This window comes from Eleutherodactylus coqui, chromosome 5, assembly GCF_035609145.1.
Source record: "Eleutherodactylus coqui strain aEleCoq1 chromosome 5, aEleCoq1.hap1, whole genome shotgun sequence".
In the NCBI taxonomy this organism is placed as follows: domain Eukaryota; kingdom Metazoa; phylum Chordata; class Amphibia; order Anura; family Eleutherodactylidae; genus Eleutherodactylus; species Eleutherodactylus coqui.
Window position 1 is genome coordinate 215,928,417 of NC_089841.1, and position 14,219 is coordinate 215,942,635.

Here is a 14,219-nt window from a genome sequence, read left to right on the forward strand (position 1 = left end):
AGTGCGGGTGCTCCGCTTGATTGGCTGGTCCATTTTAGGCAATTCAGGCAATACCTTGCCATCATTATCACAGATCCTTCTTGCAGTCAGTACTAGGCTTCCTTGTTTGATCATAAGATCCCATTAATCCATCCTCTGGCCTGACTCCGTGCTGAGCTCCAGAATGAATTGTCTTCAGTTGTACAGACAAGTCTAATGATATGTGACTAGTACACTGCACCATATGTTGTATAACATAAGAATTTACCTTTTTAAGCAAGCATATTTTCAAGCCTGGCAATAATCACAAAACACTTTTTTACCCCTTTATTTCAATTGGGTTTCAAAAAACAAAAAGCAAATGGAAAGGTTTCAGCTTGTTTCCATTCCGTTAGGTTTAGAGTTAAGCGAACATACTTTGCCGAGCTTGAGGCTTATTTTTTTGTCTACAAAAATGGAAACCTAACGGAATGGAAGGAAACGGAAGCCTGAAATGCATTTTTTCCGTTTTATTTTTATCTCAGAGCAGACAGATGGAAACCCTGAACTGAGCCCTAACGCAGAAGTGAAAGGGCTTCTTTATGGAGTGATTATCGTGTAAAAAAAATCATAATACAAAGCAAAACTACAACTGAAACTGGTAATTAAACCACAGGAAACGAAAATAAATAATTCTACACAGAACAAATGACAGCTAAGAACTCATCTATCTCACAGATGTCTTGGGATGCCACTTATTTTGAAATAATTTATGCTAAGAGACCCCTTCTTAATAATTATAAAAATGATCTTCCCATAATTGGAATATTATGCATGAGATATGCATAAGAATGCTAGCCAGTTATTACATTATTGGCTGCATTGATTGAACCAGAACCACTCCACAAAATAACCAGTGGCATAGCTACGGGATTGGAGGTGGGGCATGGTGCAGTTAGGACTGAGGAGAAGAGGGGGCACCACTAGCAGTTTAACCCTGTAAAGTTAACCAAGAACAGAACTGGTTCTGCAGGACATTCCAGTTTTGGCAAACGTATCTCATTCTACTTCAAACAGCAGTAACTCTGTAGACGCCAGGACGCATGACAGCAGAGCCGGCAGCCGGGATGAGGTGAGCGCGGGACTGCAAGGAGTCAGTAAGTATATGGGTTGGGGGGTTAATGTTATTACTGGGAGAGGGAGGGTTAATATTACTGCCGGGGCCGCGATAGGGGGCCGCTATTACTGCCGGGGCCGCAATAGGGGGCCGCTATTACAGCCGGGGCCGCAATAGTGGGCTGCTATTACAGCCGGGACCATAATAGGGGGCCGCTATTACAGCTGGAGCCACTATAGAGGGCCGCTATTACATCCGGGGCCGCAATAGGGGGCCACTATTACTCCCGGGGCCTCAATAGTGGGCTGCTATTACAGCCGGGACCATAATAGGGGGCCGCTATTACAGCTGGAGCCACTATAGAGGGCCGCTATTACAGCTGGGGCCGCAATAGGGGGCCGCTATTACTGCCGGGGCTGCAATAGCGGGCCACTATTACTCCTGGGGGCCGCAATAGGAGGCCGCTATTACAGCCGGGGCCGCAATAGGGGGCCGCTATTATGGCCGGGGCCGCAATAGGTGGCCGCTATTACAGCTGGGGCCGCAATAGGGGTGGCTATTACAGCCGGGGGCTGCAATAGGGATTGCTATTACTGCTGGGACTGCAATAGGGGGCTTTTATTACAGCCTAGGCCGCAATAGGGGGCCGCTATTACAGCTGGGGCTGCAATAGGGGGCCGCTATTACAGCCAGGGCCACAATAGGCAGCCACTATTGCAGCCGGGGCCGCAATAACGGGGGCCGCGTTTACTGGCGGGGCCACAATAATGGGGGCTGCTATTACTACTGGGGCCACCAACATGGTGGGAGGGGAGAGACACTATTACTACACGGGGCAGATTAGTTGTGAAATTTATAGTAGATGTAGCAGCAGTGTTTGAGATTTTGAAAATATCATCAAATATTTTTTTCCACTTGCGTACGAAACATTGCAGCATGCTCCATTTTTGTGCGGTGTTCGCATGGACGCCTTCCATTGAAGTCAATGGAAGCCGTCTGACCCACAGCCCGTCTGCAATTAACATTGCGGACAGGTTGCAGATTCCATGTCATCACATAGCGACGGCACGGGGAAAAAATGTGAAAAAAAAATCTGTACTGTCCGACAACGAGATGCTGGTCCATCCACAGTACAGATGAAGAGGAGAAAAGAGAAGTACGCACGGACACTGCTGCTGTCAGGGGCAGATTCTGCTGTGGGCTCCAACATGCAGAATCCGGCTCTGCCATGTATAGGCGGTCTTACACAATTATTTAAATATTGAAAAAATAAAGGGAACAAAAACACTACATATAATTGGTATCACCACATCCATAACAACTTGTACTATAAAATATTACATTTATGCAGCATGGTTAATTCCATAAAAGAAAACTAAAAAAGAAAATGCCGACATAGCTATTTTCTGTTCATCCTGCTTCATTAGAACAGGAATTAAAAGTAATCAAAAAGTTGCATACATCTCAAAAAAACCTTTTTGTTTGGCAAAAGGTGCTCATTCTGCTGTTTTGACATTTTAGAAATACACACACTTTCCCAACTTTTTTCCACTTCTGTTTTGCTCTCACCCGATCTCTTCTGAGTACTGAGCACTGACGTCACGGACACAAGGTCATGTGACCATTGTAGCTAATCACCAAGCTGGTGATTGACTGCAGTAGTCACATGTCCCTGTTGCTGGTGTCATCATTGCCAACTCCCTGCACCACACGTTCCAGCGCAGATGTGAAACCAGCCTTTTTCATTAATGGTAAAATGCAGCAGCAATGCAATCCAACAGCAATAACTTTCTTGGACAAGTAAGACTCTCCATATCATTTTAAAATCTGCGGTTCGGCTCTGTTCACATTTGCGCTTGGTTTTCTGTTTCCCTGCTCCATCATGGGAGCAGAAAAAAGGAATCCCTGCTCAGAATGGATTGGACTTATGACGGAATCAAACGGTATGGACAGATCCCAGTGACTATAAAAGGGTTTGTCTTGCTTCGTTGCTAAAGTACATGCTGCGCAATTTTCATCTGGAATTTTGGGATGGATGTGTATTGGAAACCCCAAATGGCGCCTCCAATGCAGATGTGAACAGAACCTAACATTGTGCTTAATATACAATATGTTTTTTGTTTCTTTCTTCACAACCTTGCAGCAACACTGTTGGTTAGGGTGGAACTTAAACCAACAAGCTTCTATGTATCTTTCCAATGTAAACCGCAGATCAGTGCCAAGGTAGAAAAACATTATTGGATCCGGTGACAACCCTACTCATGACATTTAATGTTCATGCCCACAGCTAATTAAAGACAACGTCTACAGCTACCTAAATGGAAAAATAAACAGACGCCTCATGTTGAGGTGTACACAGCACCTTCCCCGGATCAGCTGAACAATGCATATAGCAATGTAATTAGCTATGGAAACCACCAAAAAAGATCCCGTTTAGAGCTATGTAAGTACTGACTGGGTGCCTGGAGGATTTCAAAGGGATTGCTTGGCCCCCCACTAACATTACCAGATTAATAGCAGTTTGTTGTAAGCTAAGAGAACAACTTACCGTATATACTTGAGTATTAGCCGACCCGAGTATAAGCCGAGTCAATAAGTTTTACCACAAAAAACTGGGAAAACATATTGACTCGAGTGTAAGCCAAGGTATACTTGAGTATATACTGGGTAACAAAACCCCCGCCATACTTACCTCCCAGACGGTGTCTGTGTCTGTGCGGTAAGCTGCTTGAATTCTCCCCGCTGTCATCCCCCGCCGTCCTCTCTGCTCAGCGCTGTCATCTCTGTCAGTGCTGTGTAAGTAAGCGCTGTGATTGGATCACGCACCAGTCAATCACAGCCGGCGCTTGATCCAATCACAGTGCTTACTTACACAGCGCTGATGGCGGGGAATTTGAAAGCCGAGCAGGGAGATGACAGCGAGGAGTATTCCAGCAGCTTTCCGCACCACCACAGGGAACACAGGAATTCAAGCAGCTTGCCGCACCGCTGCTAGGGACACAGACGCCAACTGGGAAATGAGCATGGAGGGGTTTTTTTTAACCCTTCCCTGACTCGAGAATAAGCTGAAGGGGGCTTTTTCAGCACAAAAAAGTACTGAAAAACTCAGCTTCTACTCAAGTATATACGGTATATAATATACCTAAATGTCTTTTCACATGTACAGCGCCCTATAATTAATGGAGCTTTAAAATGAAAAGTAATAAAAAAAATAATAACTTATCAACCATAATATCCTTCAAATATAGCCATCACTGTACTTTGTAATACACTGACAGGTAATACAGAAAATAAAACAGTGTACAAGAGCGGAACCAGTCCATGCCCAGCTTAAAAAGTGTACTATCCTACCAAAAGTAATTGGACACATAAACAATGATGAAAAGTAGCATTTCTTTCCATATGTTAATACTTAGTGGGCTCCTTTGGTTCTAATGACATCGCATACTCCCTGTGGCATACTTTCTACTAATGTCTGATACACTTCATCCTTTACTTCCCTCCATTCATTCTGCAAACATCTTGAAAGTTCTCTTATAGAAGATAGACGTTGTTTATAATTCCTGACCCAACGTTCCAACGTTTCAGTACGCGCCACAGATGTTTAGTAGTATACAGGTCGGGACTCTGTGCAGCCAGGCCAGTCGTGGACCATCTATACTCAAGCCAACGTCAAACAGTTTAGGATTTGTGGCCTTGTGCGTTGTCTTGTTGTAAGTATTGTTGACCATTCCTATAGTATTGCCGCATTGTCATAAGTAAAGTCATAATATTGTCTAGAATGTCAAGGTACACCTCTGTGCTTATGATTCTTGTCAACGCAACCAATGGACCGAGACCACGTCCTGTAAAACATCTACAGACCATACTGGAACCTCTGCCATACTTAACTGTTGGCACAACACACTGTGGCAAAAGGCGCTCTCCAGATATGCTTCACACCCAGGTACGTCTATCTGATTGGAAGACAGAGTAGCGTGATTTGTCACTCTATAGAGTGTTCCTCTATTGCTCAACTGTCCAGTGACGTTGCTCTTTGCACCATTGTAGACCGCCCGATGCAATGCACTTTGTGATAGACAGCTTGTGTGCCGCAACATAACCGAGTTCCTGGGTCTTACAACTTCAAGGGTCTGCATCTTACATAGCATGGTTCAGGATACGTAACATGCTAAACAGACATAATTAGAGATGAGCGAACCTACTCGTTTCGAGTAATTACTCGATCGAGCACCGCGATTTTTGAGTACTTCCGTACTCGAGTGAAAAGATTCGGGGGGCGGGGGGAGGCGTGGCGGTGCGGGGGGTAGCAGCGGGGAACAGGGGGGAGCCCTCTCCCTCTCCCCCCCACTCCCCGCTGCAACCCCCCACTCACCCACGGCGCCCCCCGAATCTTTTCGCCCGAGTACGGAAGTACTCGAAAATCGCGGCGCTCGGGCGAAAAAGGGGCGTGGCCGAGTACGCTCGCTCATCTCTAGACAAACTCAATTCTACTGTGCCCAAGTACTTTGGGTTGGATAGATGGATTTTGGTTACAAAATAAAGTCTTGGCCATACATGTTCACTGTCTAATTTAGAGTGAAATTTTGTATGTCATAATCTCATTAATACCTATTATATACTTAAAGGGATCATCCAGGGTTTGATAAACAAGCTGCTTTCCCCCCAAAACAGTGCCACTCCTATCCATGGGTGGATGTGACATTGCAGTCCTGCCAACTTCACTTCAGTGCAATACCACACACAACCCATGGACAGGAACAGTGCAGTTTTTGCAAGAAAGCAGACATTTTTTTTTAATCCTATACAATCCCTTTAAGGGTAACTTTATGTAATACTGAAGAAAAACCACCTAGTAGCAGGACATATTCACATATACTCAAGCTGCCAAGAGTGCACAGTTTTAAAAGAGTTGCCTTACTATTAGGACATATGGATGCCATACATATGGGTCCATCCCCTTCTCTGGACTCCCCTCTATGTGCCAAAAGGGACTGGCAATCGCCGATGGCAGATAGATCTCTTCAGAACACTAAATGTTGTCTGTCTATGATATGGGTGCTGCGTCACATACCACTTATGGGCACAATTTCCTCCAAACCAATAAAGTCCACCCAGTAAGATACAATATTGAGCCTTTCTACACCAATTGCAATAATTTGTCATTCCCAGGGAACCATGTTACCCAATGGGTGGAATTAAGATGTAATTGGGTGATGTAAGAATTAAAGCTGAAATGCACGCTTTGGCTTTACAGTTTATGTTCAGTTGATGTTACATCACCTTACAGGAAAATCGGAGAATATTTGCAATAAAGTTATATAAGCCTCTAAATAGCAATGCCTGCAAGGCAGCAGATTTCATAACGCAGAGGGTTGACTATAAATGGCCTGACACAAACTATTATACTCCAGTGGAAAATATGTTTATCAGATCAAATATGAAAAGTCCCATTAACCTAGCTTTCCATAGCTATGGATGCCTGCATACAAATGGAAAGGTCAGCTGTGTGCCGGCCAGGCAGGTAGAGGATAATTTATTTTCCACTAACATCCTCTCTAATGTTCAGCACAGGGAGCCTTAGTGCCAAATAAAGGATCCTTTATGTACAATATGCACAATGTGCTACCCGGGGCCTTACACAACCTGCAATAACTGTTCCCGGTGGTTTACAGCAGGCAGGACCAAGAAAATGGCTTTTTGTGCAGATTCTTATTGGTAAAAAAATAAAGGAGAATAGAAATCACAAAGCAGGATAGCTGCTGTCTAGTACAATGACTATGTGCATTAACACAGCACTGGACAGCAAGCATCTTCTTTTCGCAACCCTCCCTTTAATACCACGCAGTAAGCGCGCCGGGCTATCATGCAGTGCTGCTGCCACACTATAGACGGACGAAGAGCAATGTCTTCTGCATTCATAATAAGTATCAGTTCCTAGGTGGCCCATGTAGGTTCTACAATTTGACAATCTGGCCCTTGGGCAAAAAGGTGCACATCACCTTAATTATATCTTTACAGACTGGAATTGTACAAGAACCTACAAGACAGGATATATCTCCAAATTAGGGCTGGCAATAAAACTGCTGGCACACTTTAGATAACTGTTCCCGCCAGCCTTCCACATACATGATTGGTTTGCATGAACATGCATGTGTTCCCAATAGGGAGAGGGTAGTAAGCTGCTGTCAGACACCTCTGGTGGTGCCAGTATTCTTGTATCTTGTCACCACCAAGAGACTGTTTGACAGGCCAGCCACTCCCCCGCTCTCAGGTCCTGCTACTCAGTAACAGCACCTTACCCGGCCCTCTAACGGCTTTCTTGGGCAGGGCTCCCTGCAGTGGGCTGCGGACCCGGTCTGTGAGGGACCGGCGGCGGCACAGCGGCTTCCCCGGCGACCTGCCTGCAACGGCCAGTGGCATAGCGGCTTCCCCAGTTCCCCGGCAGACTCCCTGCACTCTGCAGCGGCGCTGGACATTCAGGGAGCAGCAGCGGTAGTGTGGCTTTCCTGGCGGACTACCTGCAGTGGCCAGCAGTGGCATCCCTTTGTGACTCACAGCGCTGGCTGACAGTGAGTCACAGAGGGAGGGAGGGGGATGCAGAGGCTGGAGGGCAGCGGGGACACTGCAAAGAAATTGCAGGGACAGCGCTGGGTGATGGTGTGGCTAGCATGGAGGGTTAGGGTGAGGGTTGGTTTCAGTGTTTGGGTTAATACTGAAACCACCCGTAAGCATAACCCTCTATCCCAGCATTAACTAAATCCCCATGCTGCTAGGACCTTCAAGGCTTGAGCCAATTGGAAGCTAGGGGAATGACAGGGGCGTTCCTGCTGTCAAACCCCTAGCTTCTGGTGGCGTCAACATACAATAATACCGGTGGTGCCTATATTAATTGAGAGCAAAAGTATTATCCAGACATATTGAATTGAAATCCAAAAAAATGGACCCTTCTTTCCCCCAACATTCGCCTTCCGGAAACAGCTTTGACAACGTTATATACATCATATGATTCGCCATATCGCTGGGTCCGGCCGACATTCATCTAGTGAGTGTGGCCACCATAACTCTTAATCCACATAGGGTTATGCTGCATTGTTGTGCCCTATAACAGATCAGCTTTTCTTTTTAGCTTGGTTTTCATGAGCAGAGATGGACGAATACCTGTGAATCTGGGCAAATTTCCCTCTTCATCCATAGGCAAAATTGTTATAATGGTAATATTTTTTACAGATAACACAATGGAAGATGAAATTCTAAAGTAGAGATGCATATTTCAGATGTTATACCTTATTTGGGGGGAAATGCGGCTCCATAAAAGAACATTTATTCATTGTCAATGCACATTTTTACAGCTGTATTCACCAACAATATCAAAACATTAAAGGGGTTCTGTCATTAAAAACAAAAAATTTTATACTTACCTATTGCTCCCCAGGCAGCCTGCTTACCTCTTCTTCTTATCCCACATCTTCTCCTGGAGCCGCTTGTCAATTCGGTCACGTGACCTCCAGCACCCGATTTTCTTCCATCCGGTCAAAAAGCGTACACTGCCTACCTTCCGCTTCCTTCAGGTCAATGTACGCATACGTCACTAGTGACGTGTGCGTACATTGTCTTGTGAGGAAGCGCGGAATGAAGGTAGCCGCGCGAGACAACGGCACGACTGCGCACGCGCGAGAAAGCGGCACACGACTGCGCATGCGCGAGACAGCGGCGCGCTCGCGCTCGCCTGGGAGCACTTTACACGTGCACACTCTCTGCCAATAGAAATGTATCCCTGACACTGTTGTCAGGCAGAATACATTTCTATTAGCCAATGGAAATGCAAGCTTCTGCTGCCTCTCGGCCAATAGAAATGTATCCCTGACACTGTTGTCAGGCAGAATATATTTCTATTAGCCAATGGAAATGCAAGCTTCTGCATATAAGCATATATATATTTTATTTATATAAATATATATATATATATATATAAATAAAAGTATATATATAAAAAAGCATATATGTGTGTGCATATATAAATATATGCATATATATATATGTGTGTGCATATATAAATATATGCATATATATATGTGTGTGTGCATATATAAATATATGCATATATATATATATATGCATATGCATATATATATATATATATATATGCATAAATATATATATATGCATATATATATACGCATATATATATATACACACATATATATATGCATATATGTGTGTATATATATGTATATATGTGTGTATATATATATGTATATATGCATATATGTGTGTATATATATATATGTATATATGCATATATGTGTGTATATATATATATATATATATGTATATATGCATATATATATATATTTATGCATATATATATATGCATATATATATATATGCATATATATATATGCACACACATATATGCTTTTATATATATATATATATATATATATATAAATAAAAGTATATATATATATATATATATATATATAAAAGCATATATGCATATATATATATATATATATTTATATGCATATATATGCTATCTGTATCTGTCTACCCGTCTGTGTCTATCCGTCTGTATTTATCCGTCTGTATTTATCCGTCTATCCGTCTGTATTTATCCGTCTGTATTTATCCGTCTATCCGTCTGTATTTATCCGTCTATCCGTCTGTATTTATCCGTCTGTATTTATCTCTCTATGCATCTGTATTTATCCATCTATCCGTCTGTAATTATCCGTCTGCATTTATTTGTCTATCCGCCTGCATTTATCCGTCTGCGTCTGCCCGTCTATCCATCCGCGTCTATTCATCTATATGTTTATGTGTATATACACACATATATCTATCTAGCTTTATTTGTCTGTGTGTGTGTATATGGCGGTTTCAGGCGAATGTAATTTTCTTCCCTTATGCGGCCATGATTGTCACGGCCGTATATTGGGACAAAACTAAGCCTATGATTACTGTGGTTTCTCTCTCGTTAATACTTGACCGAGAAAATATAGGACCTCCCCTATGAATACTATGTGCGTGAAAGATCAGGCGGCCGCCGTATTCCCACCATTTATTTTGTTTCTTACAGTTGCTCCTACAGCGGTGTGTGTGTGTTTGTTTGTTTGTTTGTTTGTATGTATGTATGTATGTATGTGTATATATATGATACACACATACGCACATCACAAAGCATTGTTCTTACAAGGCGCACTGCACTGGCAGACACACTCGCATATTTGCCATGCGAGATATTGGTTTGAGTTTCTCGTGCTGATATAGTGCTCACTTGTGTAAAATCAGCCACAGAGAATGAATTTAACATCACCAAAGACATAAAGCTATACATTGCCCTCTATTGTCAGCATGCTGTTATCCTGACCCCCAAGTGTCAATGCATAATGCATCCCAAGTGGCAGCGTGCCCACCCATATCACGTCTTGTATCCAAGCTAGAGGCGATACAACAGGGTCCTAGAACGTCCATGCCCGTCCGTTTCGCATTTTGAATCCAAGCTAGAGGTAGTACAACAGGGTACTAGAGCCTCCATGTCCACCCGTATCACATCTTGTATCCAAGCTAGAGGTAGTACAACAGGGTACTAGAATCTCCATGTCCACCCGTATCACATCTTGTATCCAAGCTAGAGGTGGTACAACGGGATACTAGAGCCTTCATGCCTGCCTGTATCACATCTTGTATCCAAGCTAGAGGTGGTACAACGGGATACTAGAGCCTCCATGCCTGCCTGTATCACATCTTGTATCCAAGCTAGAGGCCGCCCAGCAGTGTACTAGAGCCTGCATGCCTGCCTGTATCACATCTTGTATCCAAGCTAGAGGTAGTAAACAGGGTACTAGAGTATCCATGCCCGCCCATATCACATCTTGTATCCAAGCTAGAGGTGGCCCAACAGGGTACTAGAGCCTCCATGCTCCCCGTATCACATCTTGTATCTAAGCTACAGGTGGTACAACAGGGTACTAGAGACTCCATGCCTCCCCATATCACATCTTGTATTCAAGCTAGAGGCGGTACAACAGGGTCCTAGAGCCTCCATGCTCCCTGTATCACATCTTGTATCTAAGCTACAGGTGGTACAACAGGGTACTAGAGCCTCCATGCCCCCCGTATCACATCTTGTATCTAAGCTACAGGTGGTACAACAGGGTACTAGAGCCTGCATGCCCGCCTATATCACATCTTGTATCCAAGCTAGAGGTGGTACAACAGGGTACTAGAGACTGCATGCCCCCTGTATCACATCTTGTATCCAAGCTAGAGGCGGTACAACAGGACATACATATATACATACAATAAGACCAGCTTTATACAGATGTAAGTGCAGTTGCGCACACTTTTGTGCACTTTTTTGTCTCTCTGAGGGCAGCCGCACATGGGTGTAAGCGTGGAACGTACATGTCCTATGCAGTGTGTAGATATATTACTATACATATTATATGTGTGTGTGTGTATGTATGTGTGTATATATATATTTATATTATATATATATATATATACACACACACACACATGCATACATATATCTATACACACACATCTTGATACATATACGCATAGATAAATGTATATATACATACACTCATACAATACATTGCATGGGGAATATTCCTGTTTTTACCATGTGGAGTGACTACTGTGAGTGATTTTTATGAGTGATTTTTATGAGTGACTGCTATGAGTGACTGCTTTGAGTGACTGCTATGAGTGACTACAGTGAGTGGCTACTGTGAGATTGCAGGGAAGATCTGGAGGCCCTTGGGAAACTCTGGGTGTTCAGAGACCCAGGGAGAAACACTAGCAGATTTTGGTAGACTGCAGGCAGGACTATTCACTGCACTGGATGGGCGGAAGTAGCTTTGTGAGGGCGGAAGTGGTCAGCACAGCAAGGGGTGCTGGGAGATGACCTTCTAGCAGGAGGGGCTGAAGATGTAAACAGAGCATGGAGGTGAAAAATGAAGCCTAGGTAAGTACTACTTCTGAAAAAAACGTTTTATATGTGTTATTTACCACAGGTTGTGCCAGCGGGGCAGATTTACTGGAGAAAAAAAATACAGATTGTAATGACAGAACCCCTTTAAGGCCCCCTGTCCACGGGCGTTGCGGTATCCCGTGGCGAAGCTCCGCCACTGGAGCCGCCGCCTGGGAGCAGGAGCAGCCGCCGAATCTCTGCCGGTCAGCCCTATCTAATAGATAGGCTGACCACAGAAAATCGGGGTAATTCGCAGCATGCTGCGAATTGCCTGTCGCGAGCGGAGTATCTCAATCATTCTCCGCTCGTGGACAGGTGCCGGTTCTTTCCATAGCAATGCTATGGGAAACGTCGGCCGGCGTGATTCAGCGGTGCGAATAAACTGCCATGGACAGGGAGGTTTAGACATAAGCCAATAAGTAATTCTGTAAATATTTTCTATATACAAAAGAATCTGAAGAGTAACCTGTCAATGGTTGAACCAACTCCATGATGTATAATGATATAAAGTTTGGAGCCCACGCATCAATTGGTTACAGCCAGAAACTTTCTGAAACTTTGGTGAACATCAGTAAAAACATGGTAGTCAGAGTTTGCCCTATATTTATCAATCTATTACTCTCTTTTTATATCGTGGCAGGGCTTAGAATTCGCAATACTTGGACATATGCGTCCTGTTCTGGACACCCCTTGTTTCTGCCATTTTAATAGTATATGTCTGACTAAGAGTCTATTCTTCATTTCAAGTCATGACGACCTTATAAGCTAGCCCATGAAATCTTCTTGAATGTGTAGCTGATTCAGGGGCATCACAATAACCACTGGACACTATTGATGATGCTCATGTTTTAGGATGCCAATGAGTGCTACATATCTGTCCTTAAAGGGGTTGTCCGGCATATTTTTTTCTCTTTAAAATTATAGAAAATAATTGTTGAGGTTAGTGATTGGCTGCTGCGGCCTGTGAACATTACGCCATGGTGGATGCACGAAGCCAGTAGATGTGAGTATAAGCTTGTTTTTTTTTTAAAAAAAACAACAATTTTTTACATTATAGTTGTTTATTTTTAAAATTAGTATATTTAGGCTAAAAAAAAGTGCAGGAATGGGTTCCTCATTTTGTTTCAGACGTATTTACATATAATTTGCTTAGTCTTGGATTACAGGTCACATATGCCGACGGTTTTGGTTGGCGTCAGTGATGGGTCATTTTCTTCTATACATATTTTTTTATTTTATTCTGGAATTTTTTTAAACTTATTAATGTAACAATTTTTTTACCATCTATAACCCCCATGACATCATATAAGACCTCTGGGGATCATTTCCATTTTTTTTTTTATTTCACACTTTTCCACTGTAGTTGGGGCATGCACAGGAGCCCCAGGTTCAGGGGAATCATCCCCCTGTAATGAAAGTAGTCATTAACCGAGCTGATCTGGATCTGTTAGGACCCTGCAGCTCTGCTGTGGCAGGGAGCCTTTGGCGGTCACGTGCTTGCCAGGTTGAATAGTGGAAGTTTCACTTCTGCTTTCTCTCTTCACCACATAGCGCTCATTGAGTGCTAAGTATCTTGTAAAGGAGAAGGCAGAAGGTTAAAAAAACGCTTCTGCCTTCTCCTCCGGGTCCATGGCTGTAACTAGATTGCAGGAGCTTTTATCCTGTGCCCTATTTTACTATTGGCCAGGATTAAAGCTCAGGACCAAGCTTTATGAATTTAAGTGGTTAAAGAAAAAAAAAAGTTGAACAACCTCGTTAACATTCTAAATTGCCATTATTAGAATGTTAGCACAGATATTTTGATCGTGTCCACTTACCTTTTTATAGGTTTTTTCCCCGTTTGGTCTTTCACTTGTTGCACTTCCATTCTCTGTGACAGTAGACATCTAGACGGAAGAATAATTTCGAGTTACCTGATAGCCCAACGATGAGGATAGATTTTCCATCTAGCCCAATGCATCATTACCTTTACAGTTCTGTACAATCCCATCTCTTTCAGTTCCTCATTGCTAGGAAGGGGGGGTAGATTATTACAGAAGACCTTTTCTTACTGAGCTGCTGCTTTCTTAGAGATTGCATAACAATTAAACTGCTTGGACTGTAACCTCACATCTTCTGAGTTCCCGGGTGTCTAGTTCAATTTAAAACCGGGAGGAAACC

The 14,219-nt window shown here is 43.3% G+C and overlaps 1 protein-coding gene across 1 annotated transcript in view; it reads right to left on the reverse strand.

The window, feature by feature from the left end:
* PIP5K1B (phosphatidylinositol-4-phosphate 5-kinase type 1 beta) overlaps window positions 1–14,219 on the reverse strand; it is a 140,663-nt gene that overhangs the window by 69,380 nt on the left and 57,064 nt on the right. Inside the window, exon 3 of the mRNA XM_066604199.1 lies at window positions 13,877–13,945. Within this exon, the coding sequence (XP_066460296.1) occupies window positions 13,877–13,945 (69 nt within the window). The remainder of the gene's footprint in view (window positions 1–13,876; window positions 13,946–14,219) is intronic.